The sequence below is a fragment of the Geotrypetes seraphini genome, chromosome 8 (genome assembly GCF_902459505.1).
Source record: "Geotrypetes seraphini chromosome 8, aGeoSer1.1, whole genome shotgun sequence".
Taxonomy (NCBI): domain Eukaryota; kingdom Metazoa; phylum Chordata; class Amphibia; order Gymnophiona; family Dermophiidae; genus Geotrypetes; species Geotrypetes seraphini.
This window is the reverse complement of record NC_047091.1, coordinates 121,354,158-121,377,876: the sequence shown is the minus strand read 5'-3', so window position 1 is coordinate 121,377,876 and position 23,719 is coordinate 121,354,158. Positions and strand designations below refer to the sequence as shown.

The following is a 23,719-nucleotide window of genomic DNA, read 5'->3' as shown; positions in this document are numbered from 1 at the left end:
TTACTGTTGAAGAACTATTACCAAATCCTCAGATTTACAGGAACTACAATATAAGTTTTTGCTACAGTTATATGTGGCTCAGCGTGTGTTTCGGGCAGGAGTAGCATTGACAGCACATTGTCCTAAGTGCCATGATGAACCAGCTACCTTATATCACATATTTTGGACTTGTGTGCCTATCCAGCACTTCTGGACTAATGTGGTGGCTTACCTTTCGAGACTTTTGCATAAGTGATTACCTTGTCAAGCCGATTTTCTTTTCTTTTCTAACTTTCTCTCACTAGACATGAGAAATGCCACTAACTGCTTATTTGAGCAGTTGTTCCTTTTGGCACACAAGTGCATTTTACGCAATTGGAGTGACAGAGTGGAAGAATGATGTTTATGTCTTGTTACACATGGAACGTCTAGATGTCAAGAGGGCATCACTGGCTGCAGGGTGGCACTTTATACAGATTTGGTCACCAGTTTGGGACAATTTTCCTCCTAGAACCAGTAGCTACTTGCTGAATATGTAATTGTGTGTGTTGAGGGGGTGGAGCAAGTGGGGGGGACTGTATTGAGTATTGTATTGGCTCTTGATTGGGGCCACCTTGAAGAACAAACATGTGGCCCACTTTATTCTGTGTTTCTTTGATGTGTTGAAATACAATTATAATTTTTTGGGGGGAAAAAATGTTGGACTACTTCAGACCCTCTATCGTATTGGCAATGGAGAAATCAAGTCCATACCTTAGTCACCTGGGAGGCATGTGCAGTAGAGGGTTACCAAAAAAGGAGGAAACACTTCCTGCTTGTCTGGGAAGCTTAATTCGCTAAGCCCAAGGTATCGTAGCTTACATTTGAATACTGTGTGACCATGGTTTGCTGAACATTATTGGTTTTCTGTGTTTGCCGTAGTTTGGGAGGGGAGGTGGGAATCATTGAGATTTTCTTTTAGGAAACTGCTGAAAACTGAGTTGTTTGATAAATTTGTAAATTGGTAAATTGTATACTGATATTTTAAAATGTTTATCTTAATCTGATTTTAATGTATTTTTAAGTCAATTGTATTTTATTCACTGATTTCACAGCTCTTCTATATGTGAACTGCTTAGAACTATGTGGTGTGGTGGTATACAAAAATAAAATAATTATTATTATTATTTTGGGGGGGGAGCACAAGAGTCCAGCTCCCCTAAAGTGGTATAGATGCTTAGGCAGAGAACTTGAGCCCAAAGCTATATATGGGTACTTTTGGGGGGAAGGGGGGGAATAGGTGAATAGTGGAGGAATTTAGTGATGTTGGAAGGGGGGAGGAGAAGTAAACACTTTGAAAAGTTGTGATGATATCTTTTCTATTAGAGATGCTACTATTCTGTTTTTGTATATGCATTATATCATTGTATATAGCTTTGTATTACATTAGTCACTGATTAAAAATTGATTTCAAGTGAAAAACTGTTTAGCCTTAAGAGAAAATTGAGGTAGAAGGCTGATGGAACTGTGGTGGTTTTTATAAGTGAGGGGTATAGAATAATGGGTCTCTACCTGTGGATGGGATGAAGAGGAGGAGGGGGATGATAGAAAAGTAAGTATCTTTAGGATTTGGGGAAGGTGTCCTGACCAGTGCTCCCTCTAAGGATTGGCTGGGTGTGTGCAAATTTATTTTTTTCATGTGAGATACAAGTTCTAAAAACCAACAATTATCCAGTTTTGCAAATATTTTTTGTGAGCAATCATGTAAAATCTGTGAGCAATGATCCTTGAATGTATGAGTGATTGCTCATGTGCTCAGCTTACTACTACTACTATTATTAGAGGGAACATCGGTCCTGACTCTTTTCTTGCCTGGTGTCTTTGTGCAGACATCCCATAAATAAGTTGTTCTCACAATTAATTTTTTTATAGTTTGAAGTTAGAATGTGAAAAGTTGGCAACAGAAAAGACTGAGATCCAGAGACACTACGTTATGGTGAGTAGTAACCACCACCCTGCACTCCTCTCTAAGAAAAAGTGGAATCCCTCACCATTGCAGCATTTTCAGCCTCAATTGCTCTTGGGTGAGGGTAGCTGGCTGCTCCCAGAGTGATACAGTCTTTGCAAAGCAAGTGATGCTCCTTTCTCTCTTTTCCCCAAGGCCTATAACACTTCTGCTTTCTTTTCTACAGTATTATGAAATGTCCTACGGGCTCAATATTGAAATGCACAAACAGGTGAGTGCTTGCATTTATGGTAGACTTGGGAATGGGGGGTGGTATCCAAGTGAGAGAGTCGAGTCTAAAGACAAAAGTAGAGATTTCAGACATACCAGGGTACTTTGAGGGGGTGTATCCAGTGGCTTTCTTCTATCTTTGATTGCACCAGATGTTTTGTTTATTGTTGCAATTTTTCAATAAACATTTGCAAACAGCAAATCAACAAAAGAAACAATACAAACTAAAAAGAAAACAAAAGTACTTTTAAAGGTAACAAATTCATCAGCTCTATAAAGCCCACTACGAAGAAGGGGCTCTGACAAAGAAAGTTATTAGTCTCGTAGTTACAAACACAAGAAAAGTGTGATGCATACTACTCAGGTCTAATACAAGCGAGTGGGCCATAAAGAAAAGAACAATTAGGTTAGGAATGGATCTTAGAAATGTTACATCCTCTGGCTTCTCAAACTTCAGCAGATCTCTAAGATACATATGCCACAGGTATTTAGATGCCAATAATCTTGGGAAATTTTTAGTGTTTTTTATTTCTGGTTACATTCTCTAATGTCTTTATCTCTAAGTGTAAAGCCAGGTTATCCTTTATAAAAGTAATCCCAATTTTGAGTCATAATCAACTGTATACTCAAATTCCCAACTTGCCTTCCAGCAACTTCAACCTATCTACATGCTCACTGAACTTATTTAAAGTTTGTTTTCTGAATTCTAAGATCCCAACAAACAGTCATAAATAGTGACTTCAGTTCTAATGATCTCTTCCCAAATGTCTTCCAGAGCTGCTTTTTCTTTCTTTCTTTGAGCAGCTCTTGTTCACACAGGCCAGACACTACCTTGGGAAGGGGAAATGAAAATGCGTGAAAAAATAGCGTTGGTCATAAATCTATCCCCTTGCCTGCCTACTCACCTCTGAAGCATCTTGTGCGTGAACAATTCCATTGCTAAAATCAATACTGATAGGCAGTTCATTCTCAGAGGTCCATATTCAGGATCTTTCTCTAACATAAGAACATAAGATTCACCGCTGTTGAGTCAGACCAGTGGTCCATCGTACCCAGCAGTCCGCTCACGCAGCGGCCCTTTGGTCAAAGACCAGTGCCCTATTTGAGTCTAGCCTTACCTGTGTATGTTCTGTTCCAGCAGGAACTTATCCGACCTTTTCTTGAATCCCTGGAGGGTGTTTTCCCCTATAACAGCCTCTGGAAAAGTGTTCCAGATTTCTACCACTCTCTGGGTGAAGAAGAATTTCCTTACGTTTGTACGGAATCTATTCCCTTTTTTACTTTAGCGAGTGCCCTCTCGTTCTCTTCACCTTGGAGAGGGTGAACAATCTCTTTCTCTACTAAGTCAATTCCGTTCAATATTTTGAATGTTTCGATCATGTCCCCTCTCAGGTTCCTCTTTTCAAAAAAGAAAAGGTCCAGTTTCTCTAGCTTGTCATTGTACAGCAACTCCTCCAGTCCCTTAACCATTTTGTCGCTCTTCTCTGGACAATTTCAAGTAGTACTATGTCCTTTTTCATGTACGGCGACCAGTGTTGGGTACAGTATTCCAAGTGGGGGTGTACCATGGCCCGGTACAATGGCATGATAACCTTTTCAAATCATTCCTAGCATTCTGTATGTCCTTTATGCTGCCGCCGCACATTGCGCGGACAGTTTCATTGACTTGTCTACAGGTACTCCCAAGTCTCTTTCCTGGGGGCACTCCAAGTATAGCATCCTGTATTCGTGCATATGATTTTTGTTACCGACAAGCATCACCTTGCACTTATCCACGTTGAACCTCATTTGCCATTTCGTGGCCCATTCCTCGAGTGTGTTTGTCTCATTGTAGGTCTTTGCAATCCTTCTGTGTCCTCACTACTCTGAATAACTTTTGTATCGTCTGCAAATTTAATCACCTCACTCGTGCCAATTTCTCGGTCGTTTATAAATATGTTGAAGAGCACTCGTGATGCTTTTCCAGTCCGAGTATTGTCCATTTACCCCCACTCTGTTTCCTATCCGCCACCCAGTTTTTAATCCATGTGAGTATATTGCCCTCGATTCCATGGCTCGAAATTTTTTGAAGTAGACGTTCATGCGGGACCTTTTCGAACGCCTTCTGAAAATCTAGAAATACTATGTCGGCCGGGTCACCCTTGTCTATCTGCCTATTTACTCCCTCAAAGAAGTACAGTAAGTTTGTCAAGCAAGATCTTCCTTTGCTGAAGCCTTGCTGGCTGGTCCTCATCAGTTTGTGTCCGTCAAGGTGATCGATGATGCGGTCCTTCATCAGCGCCTCTACCATCTTTTCTGGTACTGAAGTCAGACTCACTGGTTTGTAGTTTCCCAGATCTCCCCTCAAACCTTTCTTGAAGATCGGCGTAACATTCGCCACTTTCCAGTCTTCCGGAATCATTCCTAATTTGATTGACAGATTGGCTATTAGTTGAAGTAGTTCAGCTATAACCCCTTTCAGTTCCTTGATTACCCTCGGGTGGATGCCGTCCAGTCCCGGGGATTTATCGTTTTTATGCCTATCAATCTGTCTGCAAACCTCTTCTAGACTGACCGTCAACCCTGTCAGTTTCCCGTCTTCATTTCCTGTGTATAACCTGTTGGCTTCTGGTATATTAGATATATCCTCTTCGGTAAATACAGATGCAAAAAATGTGTTCAGTTGGTCGGCAATGGCTTTGTCCTCCTTTAGTACTTCCTTTATTCGATGGTCATCTAACGGCCCTACTGCTTCCTTCGGGGTCATTTCCCCTTAATATATTGAAAGAATGGCTTAAAATTTTTTGCCTCCTTGGCTATTTTTCCTCAGTCTCTTTTGACCCCTCTTACCGCCTTATGGCACTTGCTTTGATGATGTTTGTGCTTTTTCCAGTTTTTGTCCTTTTCTATTCTTTAAACGAAGTCTTCTTGTCTCTGATCGCTTCCTTCACTGCTACAGTGAGCCATGCTGGTTTCTTGTTCTTTTTCCTCTGGAATCCTTGTTGATACGCGGTATATATAGATTTTGCACCTCGGTGGCTGTGTCCTTAAAAAGGGACCATGCTTGCTCTAGCGTATTTATACTGTTTATCTTCTTCCTAATCTTCTTCACCATGACTCATCCCTTCGTAGTTCCCTTTTCAGAAGTTCAGTGAAGTGGCAGTGGTTCTGGATCAATTTTTTTTTTGTTCCTGTGTCTAGGTTGAGGCTCATCCAAACTAAGCTGATCCTTAAACTATTATTAGCAACATAGATTTAGAAAGCCACTGTTTATCTCTGGGTATGACCTATAACGAATGGATCTACTCCTTAGAATTTTGCTAGATACCTGTGACTTGGACTTGCCTTTGCCAGAGTCAGGATGTTGGGCTTGATGGACCTTGGATCTGACCCAGTATGGTGCATCTTAAGTGCTTAAATTCATATCGTGATCCTCTCATATTAAGCTTGGTTTGAATGTAACACCTAACAATGCTAGAAATATTTATTATTTACTTACATTTCTTATATACTGCTTCTATTCGAAGCTGTTTTACATTCAAGTACTTTTAAGTATTTTTCTGTCTGCCCTGGTAGGCTCACAATCTAACTATGGTACCTGGGGCAATGGCGAATTACGTGACTCGCCCAGGGTCACAAGGAGCAGCGCAGGGATTGAACTCACAACCTAATCTAATCTAGAATTTGTGGATCGCTCTATGCCTGTAAAGGATCAAGGCAATTTACAATGTCAAGAACCTGTGCATACATGAGGAGCTACAAAGAACAAGTTATAAAAAAGATGGTGAACATTCCAGTGTACTCAGTGGGTATACAAGTGAAGGGTATGGCAGACTACTGTACATATGATTACATTAACAGGGCACATTACAGCCTGCTAATTAGAATTAACAAGAAAAAAGAATACATGCTTCATATTTCCTCAGAGAGTCGAGAGAGTTGATGCTGATCAGTCATGTGTGCTTATCATATAGAAAAGTTTTTGGCTTCCTTCTGAATTTTAGATAGCAAGTTTTCTTTCTAGTGACTAGAGGCAGGGTGTTCCATGTATTGATGGCAACAGGGAATTGAATCAAGTACAAGTGCATCTTTCTTTTGGTGAAGGGAGGATCATCTGCGATCTGTTGGTGATTCGGGTTGACGTGAAGTAGTGTTTGGAGAATGACTGAATAAGTTCCTCTGATAAGTGATCATTGTTGATGTGGAATAAGATGCAAGATGATTTGAAGGAGATTGTAGAGGCCATGGATAGCCAGTGGAGTCTCTGAGCCTGAAGATTAGTCTAACTGCTGTATTTTAGATGAACTGAAGTCTGAAAAGCTGCTCAGCGCCTATTCTCGTATATAGGGAGTTGCAGTGGTCTAGCTGAGCAAGAATGAGCATTTGGACCAGTATTGCAAAGTGGCATTCATAAAAGAAGGGTCTGATCAACTGCAGTCTTAATGCTAATGATGGTTTTATTCCAAAGATGGGAGATTTGAGGGGCATAAGAAAGAGTAATGTCCAAGATTACACTAAGGACTTTGGATGAGCTTTGTACGCTGAGTGTGGTTCCAGATGGTAGGCTAACAGAATTTGGAATTATTTAATGCGGGATATGGAACTATGTTAGGTTGGTTTTGGTAGTGGTCAGCTTGAGCTGCTTGTTGTTTGACCAGGCGAGATTTTGTTTATTCCTCCTGAGATTGATTCTGCAATGTTCGTGTCGACAGGATCAATATGCAGTAATAAAAAGATGTCATCTGCATAGGTTAGGAGTTGCTCTCCGTTTGTGAATTTGATTTCGTCAAATGAGCTCATAAATAAGTTGAATAAGATTGGAGATAGAGGGGAGCCCTGCGGCACACCACAGAAGGATCTCCAGCTTTACGAGAAGGTGCTATCCTTTCATACAATGTATTCTCTTTTGCTTATGAATGAGTTAAACCATTTAAGCACTGAGTTTTAACAGAAGGAGGTTATGGTCCACTGAATCAGGGTGCTGAGGCAGGAGTTCTAACCACTAGTCCACTTCTCCTCACTTACCTGTGTGTCACAACTCTGTTATAAGCTCAGTGGAACAGGGACTGTCTTACTCTGTATATCTGTACAGCACTGCTAGAGAAATATTAAATAGCAATGTTGGGGTTTATCTTTAGTGCATAGTTGGAATATCTTCCTATTAGTATTGCTGGAACTGGGCCTGGTGAGATTGATCCAGGAATATATTCTGAGGCTTTATAGGATGGTTCTGAGCAAGGAACTATCAGGGTGATATTCAAAAGCACTTATACATTCATCAGCACCCGCTGCCAACTGCATAAGTAGATTTTTAAAGATTTTCCCTCCTATGTACCATACAGATTCTGAATGGTCAAGATTTTTTAAAAGGGTTGGATTTGGGGCACATGAGTCAGCAGTGAAATCTCAGGTATAACTTTATATGACTAGCGCTCTATTGATTATTAGCCCCGAGTGTTTGGCTGTGTCCACCCCTGTTTTTTTATCCTTTGTTTCCCCTTTGCCTCTCATGTCTCTGGAGGATAAGTGCAGGTACCTGTATTTTATGTTGGAAGGGAGGTCATTTTTCTCTTTAAGTGAGAGGGATTCAGTGTATGTGGAAGCCAGAAGTGCAACATATGATTTTGTTGCTTATTGAAATGAGCAAATCAGTCTGAGGAAATGGGGGCTTGAAGTGTTTAATTAGGGGATAAGGGGGATTGTCACACCTGCTTCAGATTTCTTTGCTTCAACAGCATATGGTGGGGTTTATGTTTAAAATGAATCTTTGCTCCTCTGCATTCTGCTTTCCAAAACAGAAAAAAGCCCCCGAGAGCACCTTGATCATTTTTCATGCTGTGAGCGCGGTAAAGTGCCAGTAAATTGCGCATTAAGGAGTGCCAGTGAATGGGAGGCTATGCTCCCTGAGGAGATACAACCGACAGTGCATTAGGAAGGAGAATGCATCAGAGTTGCCCCAGGAGACATCTAGAACTGCTCAGAACGCAGCCAGGGAGGAGGAGGGGTTTTGGGGCACTCTGCCAGAGAGTAAAGGGAAGCTGCTTGGATGATGATGGCACTAGTGAATGGGTGTAATGGGAGAGTACAGTTTGCACACAGGATCAATCTTGCACAACTGACATTCCTGCTGTGGAAGTAGGTGGCTGAGGCTGCCCCCTCTTGTAGTTCCAATGAAAAGGAAACTTGCTGAAGGCTTTCAGAGATCCTCAAACTCCCAACCATGCCATAGTTGCCCTTTAGAGAACAGGATATTGGTGCTTCTAATGGTGCACATATGCTGGGAAATGGCGCTTTCTCCCTCTTCCCTGACCACAGAGTGTCACTGCAATCTTTAGGCTAGTTGGGAAAGGAGAAAGGGTCAAAAATACAGAAAAGCAGCTCCTCCCTAGTTGTGAGGAGCCGAAAGAGTGGTTCTGATTTGATCTGCAAGCTAAAAGCAGGAGCAAGTTATCTGATTTCTCTCCACCTCACCCCAATAGTGCTTCCAGCTCATTGCTTCAACCAGGCTTTATTATGCTGTATCACTCATTTATATTCCACCAGAATCTAAGCAGATCACATAATGACATGACATGTAGTTCTGCTATGTGTTTATTATATACTGCAGCTACAACTCCCCAGTAGTTAGTGATCGGGTTACTGAGCTGTAGATTCCAGAATGAGGGCTTTTACAGTACAAGATGTCAGTGGCCCTTGTAATGTCACTTTCAGAGGGGCACAGCCTCGTCCTGCTACTGTGGAGAGCCCAAACATTCTGCCATATTTTAACTAACATATTTTTTAACTGGTACACATTTACTGTCACTATTTTGTGCGCACACGAGACATAAACCTCAATTTGTGAATAGTGCAGAGCACTGGAGACATGCCCTGTTTTATAGATTAACATCTGCTGCTTCTCTTCTGCAATACTGATGCTGGACACTAGGATTGGAATGGGGGCTTCCCATCTATTGCACTGAATGGGTTAGGGCAGGGGAGGGAAGGCAGTGCTGGACTTGTGTACTTAGTTATATTCTGCTGCCTGCAGGAGTGAGGTGCTGAAAGAGGCCTTGATGGTGCTCTGATTAGGGAGTTCAATATTAAATGGCAATAATCTTCAAATCCAGATGTTCATAAAACTCTCTCAATAAGTACTGGATTTGTAAAGTGTTAATATATCTTTCTAATATATCTTTTTGAATTAGAAAGATATATTAACACTTTACAAATCCAGTACTTATTGAGAGAGTCTGATTAGGGAGTTGGCATCTTGATTGGTGGAAGAGGGATGAGTTTTTCCTCCCCTTTACTGCCTTTGGGCTCCAATTGTTGGCAATACTCAGCTCTTAAGACTCTGGAGAGCTTTCTGAGGAGCCTTTGACAGCTTCAGTGGTGGGGAGGCTCCAGGGGGAGGTAGATTAGGCAAGAAAGGAACATCCGATCAGATCAGACGCTTGTTGACTGAATTTTAAAATGAAATATCTATCTTGTTTGTTGTGGCTGTTGGTGGATGAGGTTTTGTTTTTTTTCAAGCTGATCTCCTAAATATTTCAACACTTGGAATGTTGTGTGCTTCCATCGCCTGTCCCCCCTTTCCAAAACAGTGTCTCAGAAAATGTCCTTGATGGTAAGGAGCTAAATTTGCTGAGAAAGGCATAATGTTCTATTCTAGCTTGTCCAAAATATTTAATCTCTGTGGTCATTCAGTTCAGTCACTCGTTAGATAACAGGCCTCTGTTAAGCATTGGGGTGTGACTCATGTCTTTGGGGTGTTTTAGCTGGTGCACAGAATATGGTTGTCTGCTTGTTAGACCTTTTTTTTTTTTCCCTCATTATAGACAGAAATCGCCAAACGTCTGAATGTGATTTGTGCTCAGCTGGTTCCATTTCTGTCCCAGGAGGTGAGTGGGAAGCAAATGCTTTGATGGGGTTCTATTCATTCCTTGTTCATTCCTGGTCCATCCTATCTGTTAAGTGTTGAGGAGAGTCTGTATTTTCTTGTGGTCTGGAATGGAACGTTTAGCTGAAGGGGTCTTAGCACCACATCATCTCACTGTCTATTATTGCTGGCAGAAGAATTCACCAAGGCAAAATCTGGTGTTCAGTGGCATGCCGTCCCCCATCCTCTAGTGTTTTTGCTCACTTTGCAGGAAGGCATACAGGAGACAGCATGCTACTCACACATTCTTCAGCTTCATGCATACCTGCACTTGTGCTTTTATCATTTGTTGTGCACACAAATGCTAGCACTCATTTGTGCATTGTGTTCAATTGGCTATAGTCAGTCTGAGAGCAGCAACTGGATGGCAGTATAAAATGCCACATAGCAGGTATACATGCTCCAATCACTGACTCAAGTATTTTACTGTTTGCAGCATCAGCAGCAGGTAGTCCAAGCTGTGGAACGTGCCAAACAGGTGACCATGGGGGAACTGAATACTGCTATTGGGGTATGTACGTTCTCTTTCCAATCTCATCATTTCTAAAAGCTGTTCAGTGCTTGCATTTTCCATTTTGTTTCAATGCCCTTCTTCTGTTTACCAGAAGTAATGGTTCTTATTCTTAACTGTTCCACTTTTGCTATCCCTTGCAACAACACAGGTTCTGTGTAGATAGATTGATGCTGATAATTTTATAAGCTATTCTTCTGCATGGGATTCATCTTGGGGAAATGTTCACTAAACAACCTCCATTGGCAGGGCAAGTACAAGAGTATCTTGACACACTAGACAACCTCCTCTTTCCAAGTAGCCTCTCCCCTTCCATTTATTGAGCCTGCTGCTAGTGCCATCCTCCCTTCACAAGGGCTGGAAGAAATACAGGGAAGGCCTTGAACATAGGCCTACACTAAGGTGTTGCCATTTCCTGATTTCCAACACAAGCTTGATGCAGCCTGTGGGCTTGTGCTGAGTGGAGCATTAAAATGTTGCATTTTACCACACTGCCGACCCCTAAATTCTGTTGCCCTATGTGGATATTTTGTTTTTCTAGTAGCAGGGACATTCCTGCTTATAGCTACTTTGTATCCATATAAAAGCCCTGCAGGTAGTTAAAGGTATATAGTACCTTCAGATCATGCATCTGCTATTTCTTTGGCTGAAGTAATTTAATTTTATAATTTATATTCCGCATATCCTACAATTCTATGCGGACTACAAATTATTCAGCATTTTCCCACTCTGTCTAATGTACCTGGGGAATTTGGGGATTAAGTGACTTGCCCAGGGTCACAAGGAGCAGTGCGGGATTTGAACCCATAACCTTAGGGTGCCGAGGCTGTAGCTCTAACCACTGCACCACACACTCCCACTGGAAGGCGGAGAAAACTACACAGGTAAACTTTGCAAATTCAGTTCTATGGGGTTAGCTCTACAAGTGAGTGCCTCCTTTTAGATGCCCTGATGCCTTGTGGTATAAACCTATTCTGTAGCAGTTTCTGGATGCCCAGATTCTGTTATGGAATACTAGGATAATGTGGTATTAGTACCCGTTACACTTAACATGCACAGCCATAAATCTGGCATAACTGTGAGGACCTAAATGAGATAAATGTGCATTTAAATGGCAGCTTTGCCCATTAGAATGCTCCCCTTGCATTTATGCACCATGCCACATAATGTGTCCCCTTACAGAATGACACTTAGTCACTTTGCTCCGCTTAATGCACAAGTATACAGTATAGTTACACACAAAAATGCTGGTATTGTGTATTTATGGCATGTAAGTGGCACACAAATGCAGGCTCAGTTATAGAATTGCCCTTCACATGCCTAGTTGACTGCCAACCTAATCTTTTTCTGAAAGAACCTTTCTCTTTTTAATATGAGAAAAAATTAAGAAAACAGTGTTTGTTTTATTAGAACTTGTTATACTGCTTTAGCATATGACGGATCTAAGCGGTTTACAATACAAATATTTTATGAAAGGAACTCCATTAAAGATAGGAAAGTAAAGAGATAGGATACAGTATCCTAAGTGCTTTTAGCTGCATGTGGGACACAGATTGGAAAAAGGATGGCTCAAGGAAGATATGATAAAGGTCTACAAAATACTGAGTGGAGTTGAACAGGTAGAGAATCACTTGTTTACTCTTTTTTTCCAAAAATACCAGGACTAGGGGGGTCTTGCAATGAAGCTACTAAGTAGTAGATTTAAAACAAATCGGAGAAAATATTTTTCACTCAATGTATAATTAAACTGGAACCCATTGTGATAAAAAGAAATTAGCATAGCAGGATTTAAAAAAAAAAAAAGCTTGTCATTATTAAGATAGACTTGAGAGAAAATATAGGATAAGCAGCATAAAATCTGTTTTACTCTTTTTGGGATCTTGCCAGGTATTTGTGATCTGAATTGGTCATCGTTGGAAATAGCATATTGGGCCTGATAGACTTTCGGTCTGTCCCAGTATAACAACTCTTATTTTCTTACATACTTCATCTTTTTTCTTTTTCTTTTTTTTTGTGGGGCGGGGCTATTAAGGTAACTGGAGTTACTCATCTAGATTCTTGTTAAAATTGCCCTTTATACACCATGTTCCTGTGCAGATAAGCTTTAATCATTTTGGGGAGGGGTGGTATGGGACTTCTTGCCCTCCTCCTGGGGACTGTAGGGAAGTGTAACAATGTGTCTCTCTCCACCTAGTATTATTAGTACTAGTTCATGGAGGTAGCTGTTTAAGAAATATTCCTGGATTATCATCTTTTAAACGTGTGCTTTTCTTTCATTTTCTTTCTCCCTCCCTCCCATACTACAGCATCAGCTGCAGGCTCAGCACCTCTCTCACCATGCTCCTGCAATCCCCCTGACCCCTCACCCCTCGGGCATGCAGCCTCCTTCTCTGGCTGGGATAAGTGGTGCTTCAGGACTGCTAGCACTGACTGGAGCACTGGGGATTCAGTCACAGCTGGCTGCCAAGGAGGATCGAGGGCTTCCTGACACTGATCACAGAGGTGGGGAGGGCAGAGGGGGACACAGAAGTTTACAGTAAATTATGATGTAGATCTCCAGATATATTACATGATGATTATAAATGCCCTGCAAAGGAATGGATTGGGAATAGGGACTGATTTTTCAAAGTAAAAAGGGTCCATAGGTTTTTATAAAGTATATAATACAAAGCAAGGTCAATGGGAACGATGTGGTGCCACCCCTCACAGATTTTTAGACTTGCTATATATTTGGGCTATACTTTTTACAGCCTTGTCATGGCCTAAATATTGCAAACCTGATCCACTATATAATACAAGAGAAGAGAGAGATTGGTACCTGCCTGATCCTTGTGACTCGGACAAGCTTATCTTGTGACCCAGAATAGCTTATCTTTTACTCTTATGGGGTAAGGGTTGGAGAAGACAAGGACCAGAAGAGGGGGGTGTATAACTTTTTTTTTTTTTTAATGATCTCAGCAGTGGCAGGGCAGTGGTTAGAAAATTGCTCACCATCTAGATCATGGGTGTCAAAGTCCCTCCTCGAGGGCTGCAATCCAGTTGGGTTTTCAGGATTTCCCCAATGAATATGCATGAGATCTATTTGCATGCACTGCTTTCATTGTATGCTAATAGATCTCATGCATATTCATTGGGGAAATCCTGAAAACCCTACTGGATTGCGGCCCTCGAGGAGGGACTTTGACACCCCTGATCTAGATAAACAAAGACTTGAGATGTAAAATGCAGACTTTAAGGCTGAAACTTTAACTAGGGATGTACAGACTTTGTTTCCTGTTAGCAGTTTTGTGTAGTGGGAGAGTTGTGTTCATATGTACTAAATAAAGAAGGGGGGCAGCATGAACTTTGCTGGTATTAATGCTGATAGATCTGGAGGGATCTATATATGTAGCACTGCAGGAACCTATAGGAAAGAGGGGTACTAGGAGGCAGTAATGGTTTTAATGTTTGTAGGATAGTGGGTACTGGTACAAGGGGATGGGGGGAGGGAAGCCTATAGGGCAGGGGAAAGAGGTGTGCTAGTAATAATACTGTGGGATGCAGAATCGTTCTGGCAGGTAGTGGATGGATAATGGCGGATAGATGAGGCTTCAGAAATGCTGATAATGGTAGATGGATGATGAGAGTTAGTACTGGGAGCTCCTTGCAGCCTGTGTTCTGCTTTTATTGTAGTTTATGGGGGGAGGGGAGGATCTTGGGGGAATGCTCTGATATTAAACCCAGCCTTGTCTGTCTGTCTTCCCGACCTGCTGCTGCTTTGTGTTTCCATGGTGACAGAACGAGATCCTGGACCCGTGAGTACCCCCTTCTGTCTTATTGTTTCCTTTGCAGCTGCATGCTGGGAGTTGGTTTGTGCCAGAGAATCAGCAGGAGGGTGGCGGCTTTCTGTATGTTAGTTTGTAGAGGCCTTCCATTCTGAGCTGGATAGTGAGGTCACCCCCATCCCCTGTGCTTTCCCTGAACGTATATTACTTCTGGCTGCCTGCCAGCAGCCAAGGTCACAGGATCAATCTGTATAGGATCCGCTCTTGAGTATTGAGGGAGGTACATTCCTGCAGGAGCTGAGCTCCTAATGTGTTCTCCCAGGACAGGTTGCAGAAAACTGCCTTGAAACTTTTAGAATGAATTCTGCAATTTTTTTATAGGGAGGATAGCTTATTTTCTGCATGTCTGTGGGGTCCTGCTGCTTCCGTTAGGGGTTACCTGTGATTATGATTTAGAATTCTTTTGTTTTATATATATATATATATATATATATATATATATATATATATATACACACATACATACAGTAGAACCTTGGTTTGTGAGCATAACAGTAACTCCTCTCATCTTAGGTATATATATATATATATATATACACACACATACATACATACAGTAGAACCTTGGTTTGTGAGCATAACAGTAACTCCTCTCATCTTAGGTATATATATATATATATATATATATACACACACATACATACATACAGTAGAACCTTGGTTTGTGAGCATAATTAAATACATACATACACAGTAACTCCTCTCATCTTAGGTTCTATATCCCCCAATCCTATATGTCTGAGTTAGATTGTAAGCTCTTCCGAATAGGGACCAATATATTAAATGTCAAAATGTACAGCGCTGTGTATGCCTTTTAAGCACTATAAAAGTGATAAATAGTAGTAGTAGCAGCAGCAGTTCCCAGGTCAACTGGAAAGCTCAAAGCAGCAGCAAGAGCAGCTCCAAATATATTGATTTAAGATGACACTGGCTTACCTGGTGATGGTAGATACTCTGGACAGCCATCTGTTCTACAGAATATAAAATGCAACCTTCTGAATCATTTCCTATGATACTTGGCACCTCTTACTAGTGGTGCAGCAGTGCATGTGGTTGGAGGATCATTATTGCCTTAGTGCTGGTCCTTTAATTTTGGTAGGGTTCATTTTGTGCTAGCTGTATTTACTCCCTTTTATGGTTTCTTTTTTGTCAGGGAAAAGAATTACTTTCTCAGCACCTCTTTCCCCATCTCCCTCTTTAGAGTTCCCTGTCACTCCCCCATGGTGAGCGAGCTCGAGCCATTGCAGAGTATCTGAGTAATGCCAAGAAGCGGAAGACAGATGAGAAGGATTTTGTGCCAGATTACGTGAGTACTGGGTCTCGGATCATCAGGCTGGGAAAGAGGTACTCCTAAATGCTTGGTAATTGGTAGCAACGTGGTAAAGAGTTTTAAAAAAAATGGAGGCAGATAGGTCAAGAGGTTTGCTTAACCTCTAAGCATTACCTTTAAGGAGACATTGAGTTATATCTCTCCTGAGGATGCTTGACTTAATTGACTGGGAACTGGAGTTGGCATTAATGTGTCAAAAATGTTCTTAGATTAAATTTTCTTTTCTCTGATTCTGTGTCTCTCTCTTCCTTTCAGGGTAGCGATGCAGACAAAAGTGAAGATAATTTAATAGTTGATGAGGTGAGGAGGTTGCAGTTCTGGTAAATAATGCCTCTAAGCTCAAGATGTCTTCTCACAAGCTCCAAATATGTTATGTCAATTTGAAGGACACAACTTTTGATAATGCTATGTCGCATGGCTTGCTATGTTTCAAAAGTGTTAATGTACTAAACATGAAGGCGCTGTAATCACCTTTTTTTTTTTTAGTGCCATAGTCAGTAATAAGGATGCTAAGAGATGTGCAATAGGCCTTTTGGAAGGGATTTCTTTTATTAGTGTAAGATATGTAATGCTTACAGCAGTCCCTTCACCTTCTAGGATCCTGCATCCCCTCGCAGTGTGCACTCTTATTCTTCACGGGAGAATGGTGTGGAGAAAGCACAGCTACCACGCAAGGAGCCACCAGCTGCCAGCCCTACCTCCATGGCCTCCTCGAGTAGCGTCTCTCCAGCTAGGAACAAGGAGCTAACCCCGGTACTCACTGTACGAGCCTCGAGCCCTGCAGGTGCCACTGCCTGTTTTTACAGGCTGCGTGGTTTTGTTTTGTGTTCCCCCAATGATGGGAGCTACACATTTCAGGGAGTGTATCATCCCCTTTCCTGGGGACACAGTGAAAGGCATGCAGCCCCTTCTTGTCTAGCAAGCAAATGGGTTTACCATTATTTTCCATACATATTTTTCTACTATTATGAACACTTAAACCAGGAATCATGTAGAGAATTACTATATCTGGCCCCTGGAGGAAGTGGAGGGTCCTCTTTGCTGTATCATGTAGGGATGGGGGGGGGCTTGCTGTCCTGAATACTTATTCGGATCAGGCTTCTTGTTTGAAGAATAGACTATTGTGCTGCAGTTTTGAGAGTGCAAAATCTAACCTTTCAGGGAGAGACAGAGGTGAGATCCATTTATTTATACACACACACACACAGGTTTGCGAGCATAATTCGTTCCAGAAGCATGCTCATAAACCAAAGTGCTCGTATATCAAAGCAACTTTCCCCATAGCAGTTAGTAGAAATGCGGGCGATTCGTTCCACATCCCTAAAAGATACCCCTCGAGGCCACTGGCGTGCTTCTACCCCACCCCTGGGAACCAACATCGCCCACCCTACCACCCAAACCCTTAACGTAATTGGGCACTGGCATGAGCACCAACCCACAGGAAGTGCCAGTGCCCTCTGCTGGGCCTTGAGCATTTGCGCATGCTCAAGGCCTTTTGGCTTTCACTCTCTCCGAGATTCTAATGAGATTCTTGGAGAAACCCTAGAATCTCATTAGAATCTTGGAGAGAGCGGGAGCCAGAAGGCCTTGAGCATGTGCAAATGGATATATATATATATATATATATATATATATATCAGATGAGAAGCTTAAACCTAGTCTAACTGCCTCCATCTACCTGCAAAAACCCAAGGGAATGGTACAGTTTAGGGGGTGAAGAACTTCTGTGTATAAAAGAAGAGTGAGACTTGGATGCATAGGGAGAGGAATGGCCAGTAGGAAAAAGGAGGTAATGATGCCCTTGTATAAAACTGGTGAGACTTCATTTAGAATATTGTGTAAAAGTCTGGATACCACACCTTCAAAAAGATATAAACAGGATGGAGTCAGTCCAGACGACTACTAAAATGGTCAGTGGTCTTCATCATAAAGTATATAGGGACAGACGTCAAGATTCCAAAATATACACATATATGCAGTACTTTGGAGGGAAGGCTGGAGAGAGGCGAGTCTTTCAGTTGTAAGGAAACTATAGGATGAAGGTGAAAGGGGGTAACCTCAGAAAACGCTTTTTCACAGAATTGGTGGTGAATACGTGGAACATCTTCTTGGTGGAGGTGTTGGAGACAAAAAACTATTTGAGTTCAAAAAAGCTTGGGACAAGTACATTAGATCTCTAAGAGAGAGAAAGGGATAATAGATGGCATGGATAGGCCATATGATCTTTATTTGCTTTAATTTTTCTCTGTTATTATCCACTGATGTTTTTTTTCATTGCAAACAGGTAGAGAAGGCAGGAACCCCTGGTTTAAAGTCAAGCACCCCAACTTCACAGGGTGACAGAAGCACACCAGGTCCTAGCAGTAGCCAGCAGTACCGATCTGGACCGGGGAAGGCAGGAGTTGATCCTTTGGGTAAGAACAAACCTGTGTGTGCAATATGAGAGCTGTGACAACGGGGCCACAGCCATAATGAGAGAGGACAATTTATATGTTGTACTAAAAGTGTCACTACATAACAGCTTTTATCCCAGGACAAGCAGGCAGCCTATTCTCACATATGGGTGATGTCATCAATGGAGCCCGGATGCGGAAGCCTCGCAAGCAGATTTGCTTGAAGAAACTAGAAGTTTTGAGACGACCGCACCACGCATGCGCGAGTGCCTTCCCGCCCAGTGTAGGGCGCATCTCCTCAGTTTTCCGCGGAGCTGAGAAGTCCGTCTTTGACTCTCTGCGTTTAACTTTGTTACTTTGTGCCTTCTCTGAACCGCGGTTTGTATTTTTTTCTTCACAAATCGCTGTTCTTACTTTATTTCTTTTATATCTAGTTTGTTGTTTTTTTAAAATTTTTCATTCTTGCATCCGTCTGCCGGGGCAGGCCACACGACCGCAGCCCAAGGACTTCGATCTTCCGGCAGCTATTTTTCCTCCTATGTCTTGGCCTGCCACAGGCTTCAAGAAGTGTAGCCAGTGCCAGCGTACGATTTCCCTTACGAACCCACACCGTTGGTGCCTCGAGTGCCTTGGGCCGGAACATCAACCGAAGTCGTGCGAGCACTGTGCTACTCTTCAACCTCGAGCCCTTAAACGTCGTCGTGTTTTGGTGGTCAAGCTCTTCGGGATGGATTCTTCCTCCGATCTCTCGACTTCGAAGGCGACCTCGACCTCACCTTCGACTGAGCCTCCTTCTGCTTCGACTGCTTCCACCTCGAGCCTCATCAAACCTTCTTCGTTTGCAGCGGCTCTCTCGTCGACGACTCCTGCTGTGTCTTCCCCTGTATCCTCAGGTCAGGTAACTCAGCAGAAAGTTCCAGCAGTGGTTCTTAAGGTGCCTAAGACTTCCAAGTCAAAGCACATTCCCACTGCCTCTGTGGAACTTCCAGCCAAGGCAGGTGGGCCAGTTTCAAATGCGGTGCCTCCTTGCCGGCTGCTTTCCAGACCATGTTGGAGAAGCAATTCATGCAGTTCCTTACTAATATGGGACCGAAGCTTCTCCCTCTTATCCAGCCTGGGCATTTTGCAGACTCCCGCGAGGTCGAGCCACTTCCTTTGCCTCAGTCTGAGCTTCAGTACTCTTTGCAGGGAGTCTGCAAGTGTCTGGTCTGGCATCCAAGCACGTCATGCAAGGAGCAGATACTTTGCCAGTGCCTCGACAGGAATCCTCACACTCTATCCAAGGAGCAGAGTCTTTGGGAGTGTATCAATGTTCCTCCATCAAGCCTCTGGAGCTTCGCTCTACAGCCTCCAGTCCTATCCATTCATTGGTAGCATCGGCTGCTTCTGTCTCCGAGGCGAAGTCTCCTCGATCATCGAGATCTGCTTCCAAGCACCATTCTCACAGATCGAGATATTCCTCAAGGCATACTTCCAGGCACAGTTCTTCTTCTAAAGAACGACCTTCTTCAACCAAGCCTCGACCTACTCCTACTTCTACTAGACCGCCTACTCCTCGATCGAGGTCTCCACTTCCAAACCTCGAGGATGTTGCTGTTTCGATTGTTTCGTCCAAGTCTCCATATTCATTTGATACTTTTCTTCCGACCGAAGCTTCAACCTCGACCCAGGCTGCTTCAACAACCTCGAGTCCCTCTCAAGGCAAAGCATTGGCCGATCAGCTATTTTTTTCATCCTTTCATCGTCAGATTGCTGTTGACCTGGATCTTCCATTAGATGCTGGTTCCAAATACTCTAAGGAGTATCTCAAAGTTATGCATCTTCCTCAACCTCCGGCAGAGTCACTTAAGCTTCCTCTTCACAAGCTCTTGTCTCAGACTTTTGCCAGATGCCTGGAGACTCCTTTTACAATTCCAGCAGTTCCAGGCAAATTGGACTCTAGGTATAAAACTCTACATCGCAAAGGGTTCGACAACTCAGTTATCTCACCAGTCCTTGCTTCTGGAGTCATCCTTAAAGAGGTCCCATCCTTCCAAGGTTTATACCACCGTACCTCCTAGAAGGGAAGGGAAAACTATGGACAAATTCGGACGTCGCATCTATCAAAATGCTATGATGTCCTCTAAAATCCTCAATTATAATTTTCATTTTGTTATTTATTTTGAATTCTTCATTAAACTTTTGCCAAAATTTTTGAGTTATTTAGACACTCAAACATTTTGAATTCCAAAAAGTCATCGCTTCTCTATCTCAACTCAGACTACATCTCCTTCAATCATCCTATGATGCCTTTGAGTTATCTACTAGGGCGGCTGCTTGTTCTGTAGCAATGCACTGCCTTGCCTAGCTTCGTACTATTGACATGAATTCTAATCTTCAGGACCGTTTGGCTAATGTTCCTTGTGAAGGCAATAACCTCTTTGATAAATCCATCGAGGCAGTCACCAAGAATCTGTCTGACCATGAAAAATCCTTTGCTTCTATAGTCAGACCTAAGCCAAAGCCAGCTCCTGCTAAACGTCCTACACCTATGTATCAGAGGCGTTTTGCTCCCAGGACGGCTCCTTACAATCGCCCTCCTTTTAAGAAACAGCAGCCTCAGAAGCAACAAAAATCTTAGCCTTCTGCTGCAGCCTTTTTGATTGTTTACAACAGAGCATAACCTCCACCGTTCTTCCTCTGTCTTCCCTTCTCCCTATAGGAGGTCGTCTCCATCATTTTTTACCACCGATGGATAACGATGGATACTCTCTTCATTTCACTCAGGTTCTACCAGAGCTTCCTCCAAGAGAGTATCCTTCCAATCCATCCCAGACCGCCCTTCTTCTTTAGGAAGCTCAAGATCTACTTCATCTCCATGCCATCGAACCAGTTCCTTTGGACCAGCAGAACAGGGGGTTTTACTCCAGTTACTTCCTTGTTCCGAAGAAGACTGGTGATCTCCGGCCCATTCTGGATCTCAGGGCAGGTCATCCCTTAATCCACTTCTCAAGCAGAATGACTGGTTATGCTCTCTGGATCTCATGGAGGCCTACACTCATATTCCCATCCATCCGGCCTCCCGTCAATACCTCAGATTTCGGGTGGGGAATCTGCATTATCAATACAGAGTGCTGCCCTTCGGCCTGGCTTCATCTCCCAGAGTGTTCACCAAGTGCCTAGTAGTGGTAGTAGCAGCTCTACGGAACCATGGTCTTCAGGTATTTCCTTACCTCCAGGACTGGCTCATCAAAGATTCAACTTATCAGGGGGTTATTGTAAGGACCCAACGGACTACTTGGTTCCTACAAAGTTTGGGGTTCGAAATCAACTTTCCCAAATCCCAACTTCAGCCCTCACAGAATCTACAATTCCTCGGAGCTGTTCTGGATACTGTCCAACTCAGTGCATTCCTTCCACAACAACGTCTGGAAGCTCTTCTTCAACTCTGCCACACAGTGTCTTCCTGCTCTTCCATCTCAGCTAGACACATGATGGTACTCCTAGGTCACATGGCCTCCACAGTACATGTGACTCCTTTTGCCAGACTTCACCTCAGAATTTCTTAGTGGACCCTGGCATCTCAATGGACGCAAGTTCTGGAATGGACAAATCTTTTCCTCTATGCATTCCCTCCATTCCCTCTCATTCTCAAGACTGGTCAAGTTGAAGAACGATCATGCCACCTTGATTATGATTGCTCCTCGGTAGCCAAGACAACCTTGGTACTCCCTTCTACTTCAACTCAGCAGCAGGGAGCCATACCTTCTACCAGTTTTTCCTTCTCTGCTTACACAGAGTCAAGGGTCTCTTCTTCATCCCAAACTGCAGTCCCTACATCTGACCGCTTGGTACCTCTCAACATGACTCCTCTTCAGTTTTCTCAATCTGTAAGAGACGTTTTAGAGGCTTCTAGGAAACCTACCACTAGACAATGCTATCTCCAAAAATGGACTAGATTTTCTACGTGGTGTTTTTCTCACGACAAGGAGCCTCAACATTCCTCCTTATCTACTGTTTTGGATTATCTTTTGCACTTATCCACTTCTGGCCTCAAGTCTACATCCATTCGAGTCCATCTCAGTGCAATTGCAGCTTTCCATCAGCCTGTTGAAGGAAAACCACTCTCTGCTCATCCGGTGGTTTCCAGATTCATGAAAGGACTTTTCAATGTCAAACCTCCTCCTGTGGTTTGGGACCTCAATGTTGTTCTTGCTCAATTGATGAAGCCTCCATTTGAACCAATGTCTACGGCTCATCTCAAGTATCTCACTTGGAAAGTGGTGTTTCTCATTGCTCTCACTTCTGCTAGAAGAGTCGGTGAACTGCAAGCTTTAGTTGCTGATCCACCTTTCACTGTCTTCCATCATGACAAGGTGGTCCTCCATACTCCTCCTAAATTCCTACCTAAAGTGGTTTCAGAATTTCATCTAAACCAATCCATTGTTCTTCCTAAGCCTCATTCTCATCCTGGAGAATCAGCTCTTCATACTCTGGACTGTAAACGTGCTTTGGCCTTCTATTTGGAATGCACCAAACCACACAGAACTGCTCCTCAACTTTTTTGTCTCCTTCGATCCAAACAAGTTGGGACATCCTATCTCTAAGCATACCATTTCCAACTGGATGGCGGCTTGTATCTCATTCTGCTATGCCCAGGCTGGATTACACCTACAGAGTAGAGTCACAGCTCATAAAGTCAGAGCCATGGCAGCTTCAGTAGCTTTCCTCAGATCTACACCTATTGAGGAAATTTGTAAGGCTGCTACTTGGTCCTCGGTTCATACTTTCACTTCTCACTATGGTCTGGATGTTTTCTCCAGATGGGATGGACAGTTTGGCCAAACAGTATTACAAAATTTATTCTCTTAAATTGCCAGCACTCCCGCCATCCCATTCTGGTTAGCTTGGAGGTCACCCATATGTGAGAATAGGCTGCCTGCTTGTCCTGGGATAAAGCACAGTTACTTACCGTAACAGGTATTATCAAGGGACAGCTGGCAGCTATTCTCACAACCCACCCACCTCCCCTGGTTGGCTTCTCTGCTAGCTATCTGAACTGAGGAGATGCGCCCTAAGCTGGGCGGGAAGGCACTCGCGCATGCGCGGTGCAGTCGTCTCGAAATTTCTAGTTTCTTCAAGCAAGTCTGCTTGCTAGGCTTCCGCATTCGGGCTCCGTTGATGACGTCGCCCATATGTGAGAATAGCTGCCTGCTGTCTCTGGATAACACCTGTTGCAGTAAGTAACTGTGCTATCAGGGTGATATAGAAACATAGAATATGATGGCAGAAAAGGGCCTTCAGCCCAACAAATCTGCCCACTCAAATAACCCTCCCTCCTAAGTTCTTCTTTGAAGTGAACCCACATGTTGATCCCATTTGTTCTTAAAGTCAGTCACGTTATTGGCCTTAACTACCTGAAGTGGAAGATCATTCCAACGGTCAACTACCCTTTCGGTGAAGAAGTACTTCCTAGTGTCACCATGAAATCTCCTGCCCCTGGTTTTTAGCGGATGCCTTCTTGTCGCCGTAGGTCCTGTAAGAAAAAATATGTCTTCTTCCACCTCAATACGGCCAGTAACGTATTT

The 23,719-nt window shown here is 43.0% G+C and overlaps 1 protein-coding gene across 5 annotated transcripts in view; it reads left to right on the top strand.

Annotated features, from left to right (window-relative positions):
• LOC117365078 (transducin-like enhancer protein 1) overlaps nt 1-23,719 on the top strand; it is a 36,602-nt gene that overhangs the window by 8,866 nt on the left and 4,017 nt on the right. For 3 of the 5 annotated variants that reach the window (XM_033954997.1, XM_033954995.1, XM_033954996.1), the window contains exons 4-13: nt 1,891-1,954; nt 2,151-2,195; nt 9,994-10,056; nt 10,531-10,605; nt 12,912-13,107; nt 14,383-14,399; nt 15,631-15,735; nt 16,015-16,059; nt 16,357-16,521; nt 18,044-18,173. In XM_033954997.1, coding sequence (XP_033810888.1) covers nt 1,891-1,954; nt 2,151-2,195; nt 9,994-10,056; nt 10,531-10,605; nt 12,912-13,107; nt 14,383-14,399; nt 15,631-15,735; nt 16,015-16,059; nt 16,357-16,521; nt 18,044-18,173 — 905 coding nt within the window. The remainder of the gene's footprint in view (nt 1-1,890; nt 1,955-2,150; nt 2,196-9,993; nt 10,057-10,530; nt 10,606-12,911; nt 13,108-14,382; nt 14,400-15,630; nt 15,736-16,014; nt 16,060-16,356; nt 16,522-18,043; nt 18,174-23,719) is intronic. The other 2 variants (XM_033955000.1, XM_033954999.1) reach the window with 2 other exon arrangements.